Source organism: Leucoraja erinacea, chromosome 10 (genome assembly GCF_028641065.1).
Source record: "Leucoraja erinacea ecotype New England chromosome 10, Leri_hhj_1, whole genome shotgun sequence".
Classification (NCBI taxonomy): Eukaryota; Metazoa; Chordata; class Chondrichthyes; order Rajiformes; family Rajidae; genus Leucoraja; species Leucoraja erinaceus.
In genome coordinates, this window is record NC_073386.1 from 16,997,647 (window position 1) to 17,020,312 (window position 22,666).

Here is a 22,666-nt window from a genome sequence, read left to right on the forward strand (position 1 = left end):
TGCCACTCCGTATGCAGCCAACCTAAAGTTTTGGATAGTTCTACCATAACCTCCCTACTATTTCATTCTATCAACATTTCTTTTTAACCATTGTACCTACCTGTGCTACCACCTTTCGGCTTACTTGGTCTTGCACACCAAGGACCTTTTCTAATGCCTACTAATCCCTACCATTCATTGCCTCTACACGTCCTTAATCCTCCTAAAACACACTTCACCATCAAGATTAATTTCCATCTGTCTTTTCTCTGTCCATTTTTATCAACTGATCAATATAATCTGTGGGTTAAGGCCACACTCTTCCCTGTTCACAATTGTTGCGAGTAAATTATTAACAGCAAATAGATTTGTAGTTAATTGGCTGAAATGGTTTGGGAATGTTTTGACTTGAAGAGTCTTCATAGCCGCTGCTGAGGCCATTCCAAGCGTAGGCCTTCCCTGCTGTCTTATTCATGATCTTGGGCTGAATGGCCTGATGATGTCATTCCGGTGGCGCTGCAAGTCGGCTGCCTCGCCTGCAGCGGGTTCGTGTTTTGACTTGTTTGTTTGTTTTACTTTGTCCCGAAGTATGTTTTAGTGTTTCTCTGTATGTCTTGTGTGGGGGAATAGGGGAAAACCTACTTCGACAGAGAGGCGACTTTCTTCCTTGTCGCTTCTTCGCCCCCCCCTCCTCGCGGCCTTACAGCTGGTTTGGTGCAGCCTTTCCCAAAGTCATGCCCAGAGCCTGACCCCCTTGCCGGGGGTCGCTGGAGAAGCGCTCCGACCGCTGGCCTGCGGCCTACAACATCTGGAAGCCGCGGTCTGTGGAGCTTCTGGCAGCAGACGTGGAGCGGACTTTACTTACCATCATGGAGCGGGCGATCCCTTGCCAGAGAAGCACTCCGACCCCCGGCCTGCGGCCTACAACTGAAAGCCGGTCTCCGGTAAGGAGGTGGCTGAGGATGAGCTACACAAAGACAGACCTTACCTTATTCTACTGTCACCCTCCTCACCAAAGCTTCACGAGCCAAATCCCCAACACTTGCCCTCAAATAATCCACTTTGCCTCAACATTGCCTCTTCCCACAGGGCTACTACACTGGTGCTTGCCTTCCTTTTATCCACCACTAGGAGCAGTCACTATGGGAAACTAACAGCCATTGATTAATTCCCCCATGCTGCTGCTCTTATTAGGCCAGTTTTACTCAAGAGCGAGCAGCTATTTATAACCAGGGAATTATTTGTTCCTTTGACATTGAAACTTTTTGAAATGCTTCAAGGGTGGGAAAAACAATCTTTGAATATTTGTAAAAGTAGAGATAGATTCTTGATAAGAAAGGGTGTACCATCTAGATTAGGCAGGAATGCAGAATGGAGATTATAGTCAGATCAGCCATGATCTTATTGAATGGAAGAGTATGGTCAAGTGGCCTATTCCTACCGTGTTAGTATGCGCATATAGCATTACAAGCAGGTAGTCCATGTTAGAATATAGAGCAGTCCAGTGCTAGTAACCTGCTGAGTTACTCCAACATTCTGTGTCTATCTTCAGTGCAGGACAGGAACAGGCTCTTCAGCCCAATGTCCATGCTGAACATGATGCCAAGTTGAACTGTTCCCCTCTGGCCTCACATGATCCATATTTATCCCTCCATATTTATGTGTCTATTTAAAAACTTCTTAAAATGCCAGTCTTATCTGCCATCACCACAGCTGAGAGCATGTTCTAGGCTCAATGTAAAAAAAAGCTTTCCCCCTCTCTCGTGGAAAAAATATTCTGACTCTCTACCATTGAGTACTATGCCCCAGATAAGTTTGTATACAGTACCTCTATCGGGTCTCCCCTCATCTGCAGATGTTCTGGAGCAAACAATCCCAAGTTTGCCCAACCTCTTTTTATACCTAACACTCTCCAATCCAGGCAGCATTCTGGTAAGCCTCTTCTGTACCCTCCACATGGGGCAATAAGAACTGTTCAGTACACCAAATGCAGCCTTGCCAAAGTTTTATAAAGTTGCAAATAGACTTTCTGACTCTTATACTCAATGCCCCAAACAATGAAAGCAAGCACACCATATGACTCACATTGGAATTTGGTGATACATCATTCATCTATGCAGCGAATAGTGATACACAGGCCATTTGGCTCGTCAGCTTGTTTCATTCCCAGTTCCTTCCCTTTGGCCTGTAATTTTCATACATTTCCGAAGAGAAACAGGTAAGAAAGGTCTCTGGGGCAGAATTAGGTCATTCCGCCTATCAAGTCTACTCCACCATTTAATCATGGCTGATCGATCGTTCCCTCAACCAGTCAGTCAGAAAGTCAGTAGGAGGTACAGGTTTCAGTTTGAAATATTTTAATTCATGTGTAATACAGAAGAAATGCAAATCACACAATTAAACCAAAAATATTTTCATTACATAGAGATGAAATTGAAAAGTACACTCAAACCTTCAGCAGCAGATGAAGGTCAATACTGAACCAAGGTTTACTGCCCTTACAACATTGCCACATCATTGGTTTGAGAGCATGTTCTCATCCCACTGCAATCTGCTCAGCCCCTGGAGTCATTTGTTTAATTTCCATTCTGGAGGGTCAATTAATAGAGACAAAATCTTCGCTCAAATGAAATGCAACATCAATGGTGAAAGTATTTTGATCAATTTTTTTTAAATCTTGATAAGCAGATCATGTTAATAATTTGATCAAAAACAACTTAAATGCTGCCTCACAGTGCCAGAGACCTGGGTTTGATCCTGGCCTCGGGTGCGGTCTATGTTCTCCCTGTGACGGCATGAATTTCCTCCAGTTTCCTCCCACATCCCCAAAATGTGCAGGGTTGTACGTTAATTGGCCTGTGTAAATTGTCCCTAATGTACAAGGAGTGAATGTAAAAGTTGGATGACACGGAACTGGTGTGAATGTGTGATGAATAGTCGGTGTGGACTTGGTGGGCCGAAGTTTCCTTGCTGTATCTATAAACTAAAACTAGGAACCATTTGCAGGGAATACTAAAGAAAATAGCAAAACATTTTACAAATCGGAATGCAAAGTTCGATAAAACCAGAAACAATCAGGCAATATTTGGGATTCTAAACTCCTGCAGTCTTCACAGTCAAGTCTTGGTATCCCAGAAAATAACTATTGCAAAGACCCTCACTCCCCCCCCCCCCCCATAAATACCAGCTTAATTTTCTTAGTTTATAATACTTTTAAATTGTGTATAACATATGTAAAGCTGTCAAATTAAGCCAAAAGGCTTCAATGAACAGATCTTTACCTAAATGAAATGAAAATCAAATGAATTGCGCAACATGCCCAATAAAATATGAAAAGTTAACAAAATTCAGCAAGTATTTATATGATTTTTTAAGGAAATATTAAGCTTCACAAAGGGCATTAGGATGGTTAAATGGGAAACAGCAAGATAAAGACCATCTGTTACAAGTCCAGTTGAAGTAGCTCAAAGATTAAAGCACTTTAATTACAACTAATTTTCTGCAAGTCTTTGGCTATAGTATGGAAAATAGTCTCATTTAGCACTGATGTGTGCAGGTATAGGTAAAAAATAAATAAACTTCCAGTACCAATTGAATCGTCTTGATTAATGTCAGGGGATTTAAACAAAAACATTGCATTAGGAAACTCAGCATATAGATGAATATAGAATAAGGCTATGGCATTGAAGTCGCCAATCATGACCCAAAGAAATCATGCAAAACTAAGTGGAAGACGACAACCTAAAAGCATTGCTGCTTCAGTTAATTGTTGCATTTGTTTTTCTCAATATCGCATATTTTATCACAGTGAAAGTAATTCTACTCTAATTTTGTCAAATAGTGTTTGCCTAAAAGTGATTCAACATAGTCACATATTTAACCAGGCTCAAATGATTTTGTGTACTCCCTCTAATTGCACTGTTAAGATAAGTTTGTGCACTGCCTCTAATATATGTTAGCCAACCGGTGCGCCATTTGGTTAACGTACGTAGCAAACCATAATTTCAATGCTCGTTCCTTTCAGAGCCCTCAAGAGATCTGGAATCCCCTAGGCCGTTAATATCCATGTCTCCCCCGAGAAGCATTTGTTTTGGACTAAACAGTTATTTACTACTTGAAGATATTTTCGAACATTGTGTTTATATCATTCACGCTTCTATTTAGAAACAAGTTGTTATTGCTTTTGTAGAGTATTTAATGGCTAAGGCAGATAATTGTGTTCACTCCATATTGGCGTGGGTAAGAGGCTGTAATGTTGAAGCTTCCAGGAATAATCCTGCTGCTGACACCTCCACTAAGATGCCGAGGATGATGGCACCAAACAACATTTTCACAACGGTATCCAGTTAAAAAAAAATGGATGTGGGGGGAGGTTGGGATAGTTAACCATTAGAAAAATTCACGGCAAAACAGTCCGATAAAAGCCTTCCAAAACCATAAGAAATACTTCTCCCAGTCCACAAATATTGACAATCTCTACCTTTAAATGTTAGCTGTGCCACCTGTGGCCTGGACACTGCCCTGCTTGCTTCTGACTACTGTTTTAGTACAAGTTCTTAATTAAAATGACATGGTGCTACCCAAGTCACTTGGTGCAACTTCCTTGTTTGCATTGGATTTGTGGTCCTCTGGGTCAGAAGTATTTCTGGGTCTGAATAAAAGGACGTTACGATGGATGGATATGTGGGAACTTTTGAAAATTTCTCACATATACAGATGGATGTAATGCGTTGTTGACAGTGGCATCCAGTGGCTTTACCTCGTGTCAAGCATATCTTTCCTAGAAAGGTTAACCTTTATTCTACTAGAGGTTTAACAACCCATTTCTAAAATGTTTATGGTCCATCGGATAATGAAGGCGAGATATACAATTAATGTTTGACTAAATTAACGAAACTGTACAAGTTGAAGATTCCACATCAACCTTTTAGCACGATAATAGAATGGAAAATGAACTCTAAATGACACGGGACAGAGCAGGAGCTGTTCTACCTCATGAGCACGCAGCACGTATATTGTTCATACATTTATCAAGATAGGCAATACACATTTGATAAAGAAAATGTGCAAATTGTAGAAGCATATTCATCAGTGAAAACTTAACTTAAAACTACAAGTGTGAATATTCCACATTATGCTGTTAGATTATCTTAAATTTTACAGAAGTGAGGCTAGAAACTTTATGCATTTTACTAGAAACATTGCAGACAATTAAAATACACAATTACAAAAAATAATAAATTACAAAACATTTAGCTCTCTCACATTGGCTCAGTGGATTATTACATAGTATTAGGCACCCCTGTGTTCAATGTTAGGTTACAAGCAGCCCACGTTGTACCAAGAATTCTGCAGTGGCCTTATCGACTAGAAAGAAAACAAATATTCCGATTCATTTTCTTGCCAAGAAACTAGAAAGTCAGAAAGAGTATGCAAGTCATAGGTTGATAAGGCACATGACAAGATTTAGCCAATTAATTCATATAGAAGCTTGTGATGGATTTCAGACTACTCACCTACCAGTTTCATTCTCTCTGCTATTTGATGTGTCACAGAGATGCAGATGCCTGCTGAATTGAATGTCAACATGATTCACTGCATTGATGAAATTAGGGGTTTGGAAAGGAAAATAAATCAATGAGCAGATACACACACGCGCACACACACACACACACACACACACAAAGCACGTGTTCATGATAAAAATGGAGAAGTCTTTCGATTTGAAAAAATCCTGCATATATCTTGGAGATGAAAATCGATTCAATGGTTTATACTTGGCTTCTTTCTTGGAATGTTCAGTGTCTCGCTGCCTTGCAGATCTTATCATAAACCTCGGGGAATGCATGTTTAGCGTTCAGCTGGCCTCTCAACTTACGATACAAAGCCCCATCGAACATCTCCCAAAATTCTTCTCGGGTCAGGTAGCAATCAGCATACAACATCTGAAAACTGAAAGAAAAATCAAAATGCCATTTAATGTCCTGCAAAGGATTTTTAAGAAGTTGCCTACAGGCGATCCCTGTGTTACAAGTGTTCGAGTTACAGAAATTCCCCCCTCTACCTCCCTACAAAATGTGAGATGCAGAATAGTTTGCTCTCATGGGATTTGCATGGAAAAAGTATGAATAAATCAGAGATCATTTTTTCTCAAATCACATCGCAACATGTGCACAGATGAGCAGAAAGGAATTGCAGATGCTGGTCTCTACCACAAAGGACGCAACACACACCTCCCCTCTGTGATGCAGAGGTTATCTGCATCCATTTCACCTTCCTCCAATTTACCAGCTGTGTACTGAGCATACCAATCCCAGCCGAGTAGAAGGTTTAGGCCAGTCACAGGCTGCTCCGCCATTTAATAAGGTCATGGCCGATACAATTGTGACCTCAATTCCGCATGATACCCTTTCACCCTATCCTCAAGCTTTATCTAACTAGGCCTTAAAATAGTCTAATCGTCGGCTTATGATATTCTTTTCTTCTCTATCTTGGCTTGTCTCATTTTCTGTTCTATTCTGTTAAATTTGAAACAAGATGTTGTACATGAACTGTAATATCTCATTATGTATTAGATACTTATGTACAGGTGCACAACCTTTTATCCGGTGTTCCGGAAACCGAAAAACTCCGAAAACCGGCCATTTTTTCCAGGATGTCGTCTGCACACCAAAGCTCGCGTTTGGCGCCAAACTTGACCCAAAACGACCCACGGTCAACCCAGGTCTGTACTACTGTAGCGGATGCCTCCTCCCCGGAGACCGGGGAGACACTTAAACATCTGTAAATCATTGCTTAAATGTTAGTCAGTTAGTTTGGAGGGCTTTTATGTGAAGGGGTAAACTTTATGTTGAAGGGGTAAACTTTAATTCTTAGTCCCCTACCTGGTCGGAGAGACGGGGAGCGGTCAATGCCTTACCGGGTCGCCGTGCAGTAAGCTCCGCAGCGCTGTGGCTGCCAACTCCCAGCTGGGGCTGCGGGCGGCGCCGGTTGTAGCTCCGACCCCGGCAACTCTACTCCTGGCTGCGAGGCGCTCCAAATCCACCGCCGCCCGCGGCCAGCCGCCCGCAGCCCCGCAAATGTTGGGAGTCGGCGGCGTCGCAGCGCTGGGATACCAGCGGGAAGCGGGCAATGCCTTACCGGGTCACTGTGCGGTAAGCTCCAGGGCATTGAGGCAGCCTTCTCCCAACATTCGCGGAGCTGGGGCTGCGGGCGTCCGACCGCGGGCGGCGCTGGATTTGGAGCGCCGCGCAGCCAGGGGTAGAGTTGCCGGGGTCGGAGCTACAACCGGCGCCGCCCGCGGCCGGACGGAGCCCCCAGCTCCGCGATGTTGGGAGTCGCCGACCAGGTAGGGGACTAAGAATTAAAGTTTCCCCCTTCACCCACCCACCCCACCACCACCACCACCACCACATAAAATCCCTCCAAACTAACTGACTAACATTTATGCAATGATTTACAATGATTCCCCGGTCTCCGGGGAGGAGGCAGTCGCTCCAGACTTTTCAAGCCGCCCGCGCTACCTACCTAATCTACGCTAAAAATCTTCCATTCGGAAATCCGAAAATGTCCGAAATCCGACAAGTGTCTGGTCCCAAGGCTTTCGGATAAAAGGTTGTGCACCTGTACTACATTATTGTACTTACTTCTAATTTAAAAAAATAGTCAAATCGTTTGCTACTTCCCAGTGGAGGAAGAATTCCTGAGACTCTCAATCCTCAAAATGTTTAAATTTTTGTCTCAAAATGTGCAACACCTTATTTTTTCGCGCAAACAGCGTCCCCTTTTTAGAGTCCCCCCATGAGTAGGCTTCCTCTCCATACCCATCAATATCCTTCAGGGTCATATGTTTCAATCAAGTCACACCTCAATCTTCTAAAATCTAGTTTTCCCAACCATCCCTCATTCCAGGTATTTGTCTAAGAAACCTTTGCTGAACTGCTTCCAACCAACCAGTGTCTTTGCTCGATGAACAATACACCACCTGATCTTCACCAAATGGTCTTATAAATGAACTCCCTCTTTAGGTATTTATCTTGCAATAAATAGCACTCTAAGCTTTCTATACTTATTGTACCAGTACACTAGCCTTCTGTGAATCATTCAGTAGGAATTCAGATGCCCATGTCACAGCCCTGCAATTTCTTACCATTTATATACTCTTTTTCATATTACCTGCCAAAATTGATAATTTTACATTTCCCCACATTTTACTTTATTTGCCAGACGTTTGTCAACTAACTGTATCCCTTCATAGCTTCCTTGTCTTCTTCAAAAACGTACTTTATAAATATTTTGTGTTATCAGCAAATATAGTAACATGCCTTTGGTGTTTTCATCCATGCGCCAACCTTGTTGGTCAATGTTAGACCATTTTTGTATCCTACACACTTGGGACAATTTACATAAGCCAATTAACCAACAAACCTGCAAGTCTTCGGAATGTGTGTGGAAACTGGAGCACCGAGAAAACTTACGCAGGTCACAGGGAGAACATACAAACTCCTTACAGACAGCTCCCGTAGTTATGATTGAACGCGGGTCTCTGCCTCTGTACGGCAGCAACACTACTGCTGCGCCACTGTGCCGCTGCCTTTAAAGATTGTAAAAACCCAAGGCCCGACCTGTGATCTCCACAGCTCACCACTGATTAAATACTGCCAAACAGAAAAAGACTGATTTATGCCCATTTATTCCCTGGTAGCCAGCCAATAACTACATACCAACCATGAGCTTTTAATTTTTCCCCCCATCTCTTTTGCTGATACATTACTCACCTGTGTGTATCACGTAGAAATTTCTCCAGCTGTCGGGTTGATGACTTGGCTACAAACTGTTTGGCTTTGGGTTCCCCATAAGCCCCAACATCTGCGTAGAGTTCAGCCTCATCCCCCTTCGGATGGACCATTCCGGGTAGACTGGGCAGGCTGAAAGGACACAGCCAAAGAGGGTAAACCTGCATGAAACAAAGCAGAAAAAGAGCTTTGTTCAGAGATCAAGGTAATAAGAATAAAACGATTTCCACAACATTTCCTAGATCAAAGAGTAGGCAGTTGCAGCTTCGATCTCAGCTGGACCAAAGTCAACTTGATACTTAAACAAAACACTTAAACAAAACAACTTTGATACTTGTTGGTTGAATGTATAAACTTGCAATTTTACATAATTTATTACAAGCCAGAACCACATTATTTACAAAGGAATCAGGTGAATTAAAACATTTAATGAGCAGGAGAGCCAGAGGGCTGTGGAGGCCAAGTCCATTGGGTATCTTTACAGTGACGTTTGACAGATTCTTGATTAATAAGGATGTCAAAGGTTAAGGGGAGAAGGCAGAAGAATGGGGTTGAGAGGTAAAGATAGATCAGCTATGATTGAATGGCAGAGTAGACGCGATGGGCCGAATGGCCTAAATCTGATCCAACGACCTCTGAATGTATTTGAGAAAGGATTGGCTGCCAAAATAAATAAGAATCCAGAGGTGTTCTCTGGTACGATAAAGGGGCTTATTGAAGACAAAAATGACAACTTACATGTGGTATTAAATTAATACTTTATATTCCAAGCAATTTAACCGTTTAAAATAAAATATTGCAGACTATAATATCCCTTTAAAACAACCAAGCACAGGAACAGACAAAGTAACTCAAAATTAATATCTTGCTATTAAGTGAGAAAAACACTCATTTTTTAAGCTGCCAATACTTGCAATTGCCACAAGTTAAATATAATAAAACCATATTTCTTCCCGATAGTTTGCCTACATTGATCTCACTGTGGAGGAAGTGAATTAACTTCTCCAAACTCTTCATCGGCACAAGCATGTCTTGAACCACATGGTGCTGCTCATACAGTTTACGAATGGTTTCTCCTTGGGTCAGTTTCAGCAACGAAATCTTGGGAGGGACCATCCAGCCAAACACATAACGGAAGAGGGGATTATTGCCAAATGGAATTATATCCTTAAACGGAAAGAGAAATAAATATATTAGCACAAGCCTTGGTAAAATGTCATTGTTATTTTGAATTAGAATCTGGTGAATAATTAGTCATTTTTAATGGGATTCCTATAATTTATAGCAAAATCACAAAACTGTCTGCAGTATACAGATCAGATTTTATATGTCTGAGGACGGTTGGAATTTGCTGCGTTGAACATTGATTTTCCGGCACCCTTGGTTCCAGAGACTTTCCGGTATATCTGTTTTTCTGGACCAACAAAGGACACGTGATACACTTCTGACCCGCTAATGACACCCCTCCAGTGACTCTAAAGCACCATGGTGTGCCAGAAACTTAAATAAAACAAATATAAAATGTATACTGAATGTGAATAGAATGACCTGCCGACCCATTCCCGGCTCCCACCATCTCTCCGGCCGTTTCGAGCCCCGGCTTCTGACCCCATGCCTGACTCATAAAGTGCACCAACGAGCCTTCTTCACCCACCGCACGTTCGGTGACATGGCTATTGTCGCGGCTCACGTTGTAGCCCCTGGCAACAGCGCTTTCTTACGGTCGCCGCCCCCTACCCCGCCCATCCACCCCGCACCACCGCCGTCTCCTCTTCCCCCTGCCCCGGAGTTGCCGATATACTCAACCTTGGAAGCAACAGCTGGGGAGGGAGCCCCACAGTGCGTTCTGTCGGTGGCACACTAAAAAAGGCGCTGTCCCCATCGGTGACAACGCGAGTCAGAACAACAGCCGTGTGACACGTTACAGAAGTGCTCGCTGGTGTCGACTAGCGGCATCGGCGCCTGGTTTTAAAGCGAAAGGCTACAAAGTGCTAGAGTAACTCGGCCAACTGAATCAGTCTGAGGAAGGGACCCGATGTCACCTATGCGTGTTCTCCAGAGATCCTGACCCGCTGAATTACTCCAGCACTTTGTGTCCTATCGGTGGGCTCACTGGTACATCTTGCGAGTCAGGAGTGGATTCGGAATCCGGGATTCTAAACGGCCGGGGAGACGGTGTGAGCCAGGGATGGGTCGCCGGGTCCGTCCGCTATATCCGAGCGGAAAGAACGCTCACGATGCCATCTGTGGCTGCTCAGAGAATTTCAACTGGGCTCTCAGAATTTTGGCCGGATTTTAGGAGTGGGCAGAAAATTGGTGTTCAACCTGTAGAAGTAAAATGGCACAGATGTTCAAAACCAGTTGTTCGAGGACTTTCATTTCAAATGTCCTGCATTTTCTCCTTTAACCCAAACTCATACTCACTTTATTAGCCAAGTATGTTTTGCAACATACGAGGAATTTGATTTGCCATAGTCATACTAATAAAAAGCAACAGAACACACCAAATACATTTTAACATAAACATCCACCACAGTGACTCCTCCACATTCCTCACTGTGGTGGAAGGCAAAAAAAAGTTCAAAACTCTTCCGTTCTTTGTTCTCCCCGCGGTTAGGGGCCTCGAACCTTCCGTTGATGAGACGATCTTGACTCCACAAAAAAAAACACACAAAAAGCATACAATTGATGCTGGAAAAAGAAATACAGTTCCATTAGCACCTAACAAGAGCAGACAACTAAACATTTTGAATGCAAGCTCTCGTTAGAAGTAGAGGTTTAAACAGCCTGGTTCATATGTCCAACATTGGTTACCTGAAGCTCCCAGAATATGCTGCGTGTGTGACGGTGATAGTAGTGTCTCAGAGGGATATATTCCACTCCACTGTGGTTCCCTTGCAAGTACTTCTCCACATGTTTAAAGAACCACGGTTTGTAGTAATAGCCAATTCTATTGACCTAAACAAATACACAAAAATTCTATCAAATCAAACAAATTGTAAGATTTTACGTTCACTTTAATGATAAAGTCTCAGTTGTGGTTATGATCCTAGTATCTTCTTTTTCAAGTCTGTTCAGATTTACTGAAATTTAAAAAATATTGAGTTAACAACTTGCAAATGGGATTTTAAATAAACCTGACTACCCAAGTTGGTGAGTGAAGAGGGACGGAGAAACGTTCAGTCAAGGAGAAGTTAAGCAATTAAAGAGAATGGAAAAGGAACTTGTGCACAGTAGCAAAAACAAAAACGATGATGACCACAATGCATCAAAAAGAGAAAAATGTTTCCAAAGTACGCAAATATCTTAAATTAAAATTAAGTTGAGAAACCCGGGTAAAAAACGAATTGACGGTTCTTTATCTCAACTGATGTAGTACTCATAACAAGAAACAAGAACAGGAGGGGGCAAATCAGCCCTTGATTCCAAACGGCCCTCAATAAGATCACGGTTGATCCAATCCAATCTTGGCTTCAAAAGCACTTTCCCATCATCTCCCCATTCAATTCAACTCCCTGGTAATATGTATCAATATATTCAACACAGACACTGATAATAATCACTTCCTCAGCTCAGGTAGAAAAATCAGAAGGTTCACCGCCCTCTCAGAAGAAGCAGAAAGCAACCGATTTGGATGAGAGGATCAATGATAATTTATCCAAACCTGGATGTCAATGAGAGTTGTAGAGAGCAATGTTGAGAGCAATCAATTGGATACAGAGATGCCGAGTGAATAGGCAAGGACATGACAGATAGAGTACAACTAAATAGAAGAGCAGAATCATTTTTCAGTGTCTCACCATTTAACAAGTGCAAGTGGGACAGATGAGCATTAGTTGGTGCAGGATAGAATATGGATAGCAATTCTTTAATGTACTGAAGTTTACAAAGCACAAGCATGAGGCTGGGCAGAAAAGCAGTGGAACAAGTTTGGAGATACAAAAGGTTCCATTACTGGACTCCGTTGCTTCCAAACATGGGAACATTACCAAAATAAATCCGCATTTTAGCACATGTAGGGAAAGCTAAGGTTTGCCAGAGTTCAGCAGGAGATCCGACAGACAGATTCTCATTCAGATCAAAGTAGCGAGTAGTAGAGGGTGTGGCATTTGTCAAGACAATGACTTGAGACTCTCCAGTGTTTAACTGAAGGAAATTATAAATTATCAAGACTGATTGGCGAACAAATGTTTATGATACACAGCACATCTGAAAGAAAGCAAACACATGGAAGATGACCCAGATGGTCGGCTAATGTTACCAAGGAAAGCACCCGAGAAAAAAGGAGTGAGGCAAGAATGGATGAAGGGGGGACTTCAGGAAATTGTAATGCAAGGGATAGTAAAATAAACCATATTGATGTTTGAATAGTTAAGGGTGGAATCAGGCAGAAGCAGTCACTGAAATGAGTCATGACAGATGACTTAACGTTAAAATGAAATAGTCAATGCTTCAACCACACAATGACCAGGATCAAAACTCAAGTAAAAACCATAATATATATTTCTGCTTATGTACTTCAAAAGAGAATGCAATAAGGGATAAAAAGGGTTAAACGCATCATATGTGCACTATGTGCACTACAGGAGCAAATTTAATTGTGCAACCATGTTACTAGTTTTGCCCTTAGTAAAATGTACCTTTTCAGGTTCAGCCACATCAGTAAGGACTCCTGTCATTATCACAGCCTCATCCTGTGAATATACAAGGCCCTCCACAAAATGGTTCTCTTTGTTTTGTGATTCTCTACTGAATGTTTCACATATCATCTTCCGATTACGCACAGGCTGGTACTGCAGGCGCACATACTTCTTAGCTGGAATGATCTTGATCTCTGCAGCAACAAGAAATCCGAGAGTACCACATGACCAGGGCACAGCATAAAATAAGTCTGGATTCTCTTTCTGAGGACAAGACAGAAAGTATTGTTTTAGCAAAGCAGTGAAAGGTCATGTCTGAGCATATTTTCACCAAAAGCAAGTTCATTCTAATTATGTTGCATTAAATCTACTTACAACAAAAAATGTGGCCCGATGGCTAATTGCGACCATGCTGGCTCCTAACAGGGAAATCCTATTTGTTGCATTCTAGACTGCTTCCAATGATCAAAAGGCAAATATCCCAGCAAAACAAATTTTAAAATGGTAATTGCCAAATAAAAACAGCTTTAGTCAAAGTTTGATAGATACCCTCATCTATATCTACCAAAAATGGCTGAAGGTAAATTTAATTAAACCTTCAAACCAAAAAAAGCACAATAAAAAAAACACGAAAAAAATGTAGAGAAAATCAAGATTGCCGGATTAGTTGGATAGCTCTTGCTAAAAGCCAGCACAGTTGTGAAAAGCAAAATGGCCCCCTTTTGCACCACATCTTTTTTTTGGTTTAGTTTACTATCACGTGCACCGAGGTATAGTGCAAAGCTTTTGTTTCCAACCAGTCAGCAGAAACACAATACATGGTTACAATCGAGCCATTTACAGTGTATAGATACATAATAAGGGAATAAAGTTTAGTGCAAGGTAAAGCTAGCAAAGTCCGATCAAGGATGGTACGAGGGTCACCAAAGAGGTAGATAGTAGTTCAGCATTGCTCTGGTTGTGGTAAGATGATTTAGTTGCCTGATAACAGCTGGGAAGAAACTGTCCCTGAATCTGGTGGTGTGCGCTTTCACACATAACCTTTTTGCCCGATGGGAGAGGGGAGAAGAGACAGTGGCCAGGGCACGAATCGTCTTTGATTATGCTGCTGGCTTTGCCGAGGCAGCATGAGGTACAAATGGAGTCAATAGAAGGGAGGTTGGTTTGTGTGATGGTCTGGGCTGCGTCCACAATTCGCTGCAATTTCTTGCGGTCTTGGATGGAGCTCTCCACAAACCAAGCTGTGATGCATCCTGATCAAATGCTTTCTATGGTGCATCTGTAAAAGTTGATGAGAGTTGTATGGAACACACCAAACTTTTAATCGTTGATTCTCTAACAGAGAGATTTCACAAACGTTTGTGTGACTGGTTCACAAATCCAAATGGTCTTTGGTTGATGTAGGAATGCTATACAAGACATTAGAATAATGCCCTGCTCATTGTAAAACATCTACTGCATTCATGGCTTTCAAAGGGACTGCAGAAGACTCAGGAATTTGGAGCAGAATCACATTCAAATGATATTGTAGAAGTACGAAGCAAACACCACTCAGTATGTCAAGACAAGAGTTATGAGAAAACATACAAGAGCTGGGCAACCCCTTTACATATCTTTCACTTTTAAGGTATTTTATATTAAAAATTGTGAAGAAGAGTTAAATGAATAAGAAGGACAGGAAATGAAGTGAAAGCTTCACACATCTCAAAATGCAATATCTTAAACCCACAGATGTTTAGATGGATAACCCAGAAACACATTTAGACAAATAAGATCCAATTTCGTTTTACCTCTGTGCACCGAACAAGACTGCCATCAGCTAAGACCAGCTCGTAGGCTATGCAAATATTTTGGAAAAGTCCATAGATATGAGATGAAGATTCAATACCAGTTCCCATGATGAGGCCACCTAAAAACAGACACTTGTTCAAGTTCTGATGCTAGTATTACAGAGATATTTTTAAATTGGTGACACGATTATCTGAATAATTCAGTAATCAAATGGAATCTATTTATAACCTTGAATAGTCAAAGAGACACTAAACTACAAGAACAGTACTGGAAAACAGTGGCTGAATAGACAATTCCTTCATGCTTAACATTTCACTAATGTCAACGATTAGAAGCTATTTGATACAATTACATAATGAGATTAGTTTAACTTGGCATCATGTTTGGCACAAACATTGTGGGCTCAAGGGCACATTCCTGTTCTGTACTAGTTTATGTTTATGTTTCGCAATAAATTAACATCATAAAAATTAAATCATGCCCATTAACAATGATGAATTGTTAATTTAAAAAATGACTAGGTGAGCCTCTTGTCCCAAAAGGGACCAAGCAAGCAACGTCTAACTGGTTAAAGAGGTAAAGGGAATATTTTTGCTGGAATCTTTTGGATCGGAATATACAGGAACGCACAACTAATTCCCCTTATGAATCTGTGCGCTTTATCTTTCCTGGTTAGGACTTTCTCTTCTTGTAACTGTATCTTATTTTGAAACCTATGTGAGAATCAACCATGCAGAAACCAATCTCTATCATGTGGTGCCTTCACAATTCCCATCTTGATTCATGCTCCCATCCCAGTTTCAGCATCTGTCTGTCAGCCTTAACTTTACACCTGCACCAGTTCCCATCTCATCTACTGTATCGTATCCGTTGTTCAAGGTGTGGATTCCTGTATATCGGCGAGACCAAGCGCAGGTTCGGCGATTGTTTCGCTGAACAGCTTCGCTCAGTCCACCTAAATCTACCTGATCACCCGGTTGCTCAACACTTTAACTCCCCCTCCAATTCACACACTGACCTTTCTGTCCTGGGCCTCTTCCATTGTCAGAGTGAGGTCCAGTGCAAACTGGAGGAACAGCTCCTCATATTTCACTTGGGCAGCTTACACCCCAGCAGTATGAACATTGACTTCTCTAACTTCAAGTACCCCTTGGTTTCCCCCTCTCTCCATACCCTCCCCTTCCCAGTTTTCCGACCAGTCTTACTGTCTCCGACTACATTTTATCTCTGTACCGCCCACTCCCCTGACATCAGTCTGAAGGGTCTCGACCCGAAACGTCACCCAGTTCTTCTCTCCAGAGATGCTGCCTGTCCCGCAGTTACTCCAGCATTTTGTGTTCAACACTCTGCATACTCAGACCTGAAACTCAAACTATTTTTTTCCATAGAAACCACTTGACCTGCTGAGCAATTTAAAGCATCTAATGTTTTTTATTTTGATATTCCTGAACTCGTATACTGTATTTGAACATAAACTCAAGGTTCACATGTACAAGATGGACACAATCTTACATGACAGAACTTACAGTAATCATATACAGATCTGAAGAGCACCAACAAACAGTTATAATACAAGGTAGACACAAAATGCTGGAGTAACTCAGCGGGACAGGCAGCATCTCTGGAGAGAAGGTATGGGTGACGTTTCGAGTCAAGACCCTTCTTCAGACAAGATGTTATCTTCTTCAAAAGCATACCAAAGAAAAGAAATTGAACAACAAAATAATGGTAAAGCAATTAAGGGATATGAGGAAAAAGCAGGATTGATTTTGGATGATCAGCCATTGTCATATTGATTGGCGGTACTGGCTCGAAATGCCGAATGGCATACACCTGCACCTATTTTCTATGTATCAAGGCAAAAAAAGGTTCTAACTCCATTACTGACCAGAGAGTTCTGCCAGAATTATGTTTTGCTCCCACTTTTAATAACTGTAATATTCATCAATCAGATAAATACAAGCTGCTTCTTCTTTGACAGAAGGTGGCTGCAAAATGCTGGAGTAAGCGGGACAGGCAGCATCTCTGGAGAGAAGGAATGGGTGACGTTTCGGGTTGAGACCCTTCTTCAGTCTCAACCTGAAATGTCACCCATTCAGATTCAGATTCAGATTCAATTTTAATTGTCATTGTCAGTGTACAGTACAGAGACAACGAAATGCATTTAGCATCTCCTTTGAAGAGCGACATAGCAAACGATTTTGAATTAAAAAAAATAAATAATAAGTGTCCGGGGGTGGGGGTGATTGGCAGTCACCGAGGTACGTTGTTTAGTAGAGTGACAGCAGCCGGAAAGAAGCTGTTCCTCGACCTGCTGGTTCGGCAACGGAGAGACCTGTAGCGCCTCCCGATGGTAGGAGGGTAAACAGTCCATGGTTGGGGTGAGAGCATCCTTGGCATGTGAGCACCCTCCGCAGACAGCTGCTTTGGACAGATCAAAGCGTAATGATGCGTTGGGCAATGCCTTCCGGTCGGAGACAGAGCAGTTGCCATACCATACTGTGATGCAGTTGGTAAGGATGCTCTCGATGGTGCAGCGGTAGAAGTTCACCAGGATCTGAGGAGACAGATGGACCTTCTTCAGTCTTCTCAGGAAGAAGAGACGCTGATGAGCCTTCTTGATCAGAGTAGAGGTATTGTGGGTCCAAGAGAGGTCATCGGAGATGTTGACTCCCAGGAACCTGAAGCTAGAAACACGTTCCACCTCCGTCCCGTTAATGTGGATGGGGGTGTGCGTGCCGCCTCTGGACTTCCTGAAGTCTACAATGAGCTCCTTGGTCTTCTTGGAGTTAAGGGCCAGGTTGTTGTCAGCGCACCATGCTGCTAAGTGCTGGACCTCCTCCCTGTAGGCCAGCTCATCGTTGTTGCTGATGAGGCCAATCACCGTTGTATCATCTGCATTCCTTCTCTCCAGAGATGCTGCCTGTCCCGCTGAGTTACACCAGCATTTTGTGTCTACTATCGATTTAAACCAGCATCTGCAGTTCTCTCCTTTGACAGAACTCAGTTAAAAAAAGCTCAATAGTCCTGGCTTGAAAATCACAAGCAAGAACCAAGCCGTAAAGAGTTTAAAGTCCAGTTCACAAGCATCATCAGAAGCCTTCAAATTACTTCAGAATTAAAAAAAAAGATAGTCTTTAACATGGAGAAAATAAACTACGCACCCACAGTGAGATCGTCCAGCTCTGGGACCACTGGAAGAGTCCAACCAATGGAATTCAAAAGTGCAGTCACCTGCCCCATGTTTACCAATGGTTCCACTCGTACAACCTGTAATTGTAACATCAGAGCTGAAACAATAATCTTAACTTTATTAAAAAGACATTTGTTTGCATTGAAATTGTCATGCAGGAGGAAAAAGGAATTGGAAATTTGAATCACATGCTTGTACACTGGTGCTGGTAACTTGCTATTTTTCCTTCGTGCCTGCCGACCCGCATATATTGAGAAAACATTGTAAGGTGGGTCCCGACCCAAAACATTGTCCATTTCCCTCCACAGATGCTGCCTGAGCCACAGAGCTCCTCCAGCAGCATGTTTTTGTTTGCTGTTGATGGGCAGATCTGCTTTAACATTTATCTCCTCTTCCAAGGTCAGCATTTTGTATTATAGTCGTTCAATCTTTACAAACTAAGCAAACACACTTCTTGTCTAAATAACATTATCATCACTTTTACTGCAAAGTCCAATTTAAAAAAATGTATTCCAAATTTGAAAGATAATTTTAAAACATAGTCATTTCATTTCACCTGCTTCTTGGTGTCCACTTCCAAAATATCCATCAAATTGATCATGATATTTTTGTGTGTCTTCTTATATTTGCCAACACGAAGTGAAACTGTCAGCCAGCCAGGTCGCCCAGTACACATATACGTTTTACTTCCCTGATTCTTCCATTCTCGCACCTTTCAAAACAAAAAAGGTTTAGTTCTAGTCATAATTTCAACAAGATGCAAGCATTCACTTCCATTTCATCCTCTCTCCCCATCCAATTCCTCCCTCCAGCTTTACCTTGCACACCTCTTCTTTTTCATTATCTGTTACCTTTTCATGTTTAGTCTTTGTCATTTACTCCATCCATCTGCTAATCATCCCTCTCACCTGTCACTTGTCAGCCTTTGCCCCATTACATCCCTCTTTTCCCTGTTTCACCTCCCCCCCCGTCCCCACACGGGTCTATAAAATGGTCCTGACCCAAAATGTCACCTGTCCACTCCTCCACAGATACATTATGATATGCCGAGTTCCTCCAGCTATTTGTGCATCAGCAGTGTCTTGTCAACAAATACTTATGACCATCCATCGCACAAGGTTAAAAAGATATTCATACATTTGTATATGATTGATTGGCATCCTTCCATTTATGCAAGATCACGGAGATGCTGCCATCAAACTTTGGTGATCATGTGCCACACCATATTTTCACTGATGATTAAATACCCTAATTCTGGGAAGACAGATTCTATCACATAAATCACAACTTAACTCATGAATTATTCCACCGGGTAGCACCAGCAATGGCTGCCTCGCCAACAGTCTGCCTGTCCCTTTCTTCTTTGTTGTTTTTTTAGTATGGGTGGTGCCATACGATTGCCAACCCCGCCAACAGTCTGTTTTTTCATCTTTTTAAAACATTTTAACACTAGTATGTTAAAAGTTACTGTAAATGTTCTCCGGTTTGTTTTATGTGGAGGGAGGGGTCGGGGTCGGGGAAAACATTTTTTTCAGTTTCTTACCTTGCCGGAGATGCGATTAATTTTCGGATCACATTCCCCGGTTGCTCTGCGGCCTATCATCGATGGAGCTGGAGGCTTCCTCGGACTGGATTTAGAGCACCACCATGGGGTGTGGACTTACATCGGAGTCGATCCCTTGCCTGCAATTAATCCAACCACGGCCAGCGGTCTTTACATCGGGAGTTCGCAGTCTCGGGAGAGGCCGTGGGTGTCGGGAGCTCCAACGTCGCGGAAGGTTTGGCCAGCCCCAACGCGAGGTTCGATCGTCCAACGCGGGGGAACCGACATCCCCGCGATGCAGGAGCATATCGCCTCAACACAGAGGGCCCAAAACGCCGCTGGCTATGGGAGTCAAGATCATCCCGTCAACGAAGGGCTTGAAGCCCCCGACCGCAGGGGAGCTAAGGGAAGAGGTTGAACTTTTTGTTGCCTGCCATCACAGAGAGGAATGTGGAGGAGCCTCTGTGATGGATGTTTATATTAAAATGTGTTTTGTGTGTTCCGTTGCTTTTTATTCGTATGACTGACTTGGCAAATTAAATTCCTCGTATGTTGCAAAACATACTTGGCTAGTAAAGTATTATTGTGATTGATTGTGATTGTGATGTATGTTTTTAGTGTTCTTTATCTTGTTTTATGTGGGGGGTGGGGGATCTAATCTCTTACCTCGACGGAGATCTGGTTTCTTTCCGTATCGTATCTCCATCCGCACTGCGGCCTAACATTGAGGGGATGGCGGCCTTTGCTGGAGACTGCGAGAGCTCCACCGCGGGTGCCTGCGGACTTACCATCGTGGAGCCCGCGATCCCTTTGCCAGGGATCGATCTCTGAGCTCCACCACGGGAGTCTGCGGGACTTTAACATCACGGAGCTCGTGGTCTCTGGTTAGAGATCGACTTTGGGAACTCCAAGCCACTGGAGCTTCGATCGCCCCGACGCGGGGTCTTCGATCGCCGGCTACGGGAGCTTCGGTCGCCCCAACGGATGGTTCGACTGCCCCGACCACGGGAGAAAAATGAGGAAAGAAGATTAGACTTTATTGCCTTCCATCACAGTGAGGAATGTAGGGAATCTGCTGTGGTGGATGTTTATGTTAACTTTTATATAGTTGTGTGTTGTGTTGCTTTTTTAGTATGGCTGTATGGTAATTCGCAATATCACTTAATTGGTACACGTGACAATAAAAGACCTTTAAAACCTTTGCATGATTGATCTGTAGTTCAGTGGCCTTACATTCTTGGCATCTGTCATGGAACTGTTGAAACCACTGACCACTGGCCTGATGCAACTGGATTCAATGTCAATGTTTACCAATTGCTTCTGACATCAACTTCATACAACATATTCCATTCTGCCCTTGAAAACACTGCCAAGTCAGGTGAATTTATGGGAATACAATAAACAATTCTTTGCTGCACAGGATCAGGAACACCTGTTATTAGGAGATACTTCATTAAATCACAACGCACTTCACTTTGCTCACACCCCAGTCCCCTGATGGGTTTCCAGGTTGGTCCAGTCTCCTGGTCTTATCTAGAGCATTATCCTCACCTGTCTCTGGATGTCTCTGACCCGCAGGTCGTGTTGCTTGGGGGCACTGCACATCTTGAAGACCAGCCAAGCTCGCAGGTAATAGTAGACGTCGAAGACGACGGAGAGGGGCAGGAGGAAGAGGCAGACAAAGACCCAGCGGTGGTGGATAATGACATACTCTACGCCTTTCCTCCGGACCCAGAAGAGCAGTAGCACCGTCAGCACGGCCAGGTAAATGACGGCGTCCATGGTCTGCAGCCACTGACAACCCAGTCGCTGCAAAGATGCCCCAGATGCACCTACACACCTGCTGCAGCCACTGACAACCCAGTCGCTGCAAAGATGCCCCAGATGCACCTACACACCTGCTGCAGCCACTGACAACCCAGTCGCTGCAAAGATGCCCCAGATGCACCTACACACCTGCTGCAGCCACTGACAACCCAGTCGCTGCAAAGATGCCCCAGATGCCAGTCGCGCCCCCCTCGCGCCTGCAATTGCTGCTCCACCCGCAGGGCCCGCCCCCTTCCCGCGCCAGCTTCGCTCTCTCATTGGCCGAGAGTCGACATGACCCGCCCGGTCTACCTGGTAACAGCTCGGAGCGGCCTCCCATTGGTTCACCGCGTGTATCAAGGTTCCGTCTTTCGCCTCCAATAGGAAGCGTCGCGTGCATCATACCACCGGGCGCGCGCCGCCTGGATTGGCCGGGGCTGCAGACGCTCGTTCCCGCCCGCTCCATCTCGGACCACTGAACGCGCCGGGTGAGCGGTGGAGCGATCAGCGTAGCACAGGCACCCGGGAATAGGTCGGATCATTCTTTTGACATTTCAGAGCAATTGCCATTTAGAATGGGATTCTGTATCCTTGAAAGGCAATGCAAGAATTGACCACCAGCATTTAAAAGTTGAAGATTTGAAACCCGTTTTCAGATTTTCGTTGATATGAAAAGGATTGAACAAATATAATGACAAATGCTAGCTTAAAACACAAACATTAAGCCTTTTGCAAGATTTGCAGTCTGCATATTTACAGTACTTTGCCATTTATTTGCCCAGTTTAGGCATTGATTGCACTATTCAGATTTTAGTTAATACCTATAATTTGAGAAGGTTTGGACAACTATAATGTCAAATGCTAGCTTAAAAAAACAAACAGCTTTTTGCAAGGTTTGCATATTCAAGGTTTCAAACCT

General features: G+C 43.1%; 1 protein-coding gene across 1 annotated transcript; it reads right to left on the reverse strand.

Moving 5' to 3' along the window:
• Positions 1–2,319: 2,319 nt before the first annotated feature.
• On the reverse strand, positions 2,320–21,977 carry dhcr24 (24-dehydrocholesterol reductase). The gene is made up of 9 exons (XM_055641591.1): positions 21,493–21,977; positions 18,955–19,110; positions 18,370–18,475; positions 15,205–15,323; positions 13,415–13,678; positions 11,589–11,732; positions 9,744–9,941; positions 8,757–8,935; positions 2,320–5,931 (listed from the first exon to the last, which is right to left on the reverse strand). The coding sequence occupies exons 1-9, from the start codon at positions 21,721–21,723 to the stop codon at positions 5,778–5,780; spliced, it is 1,551 nt and encodes a 516-aa protein (XP_055497566.1). The 5' UTR covers positions 21,724–21,977; the 3' UTR covers positions 2,320–5,777.
• Between the last annotated feature and the right edge of the window lie 689 nt (positions 21,978–22,666).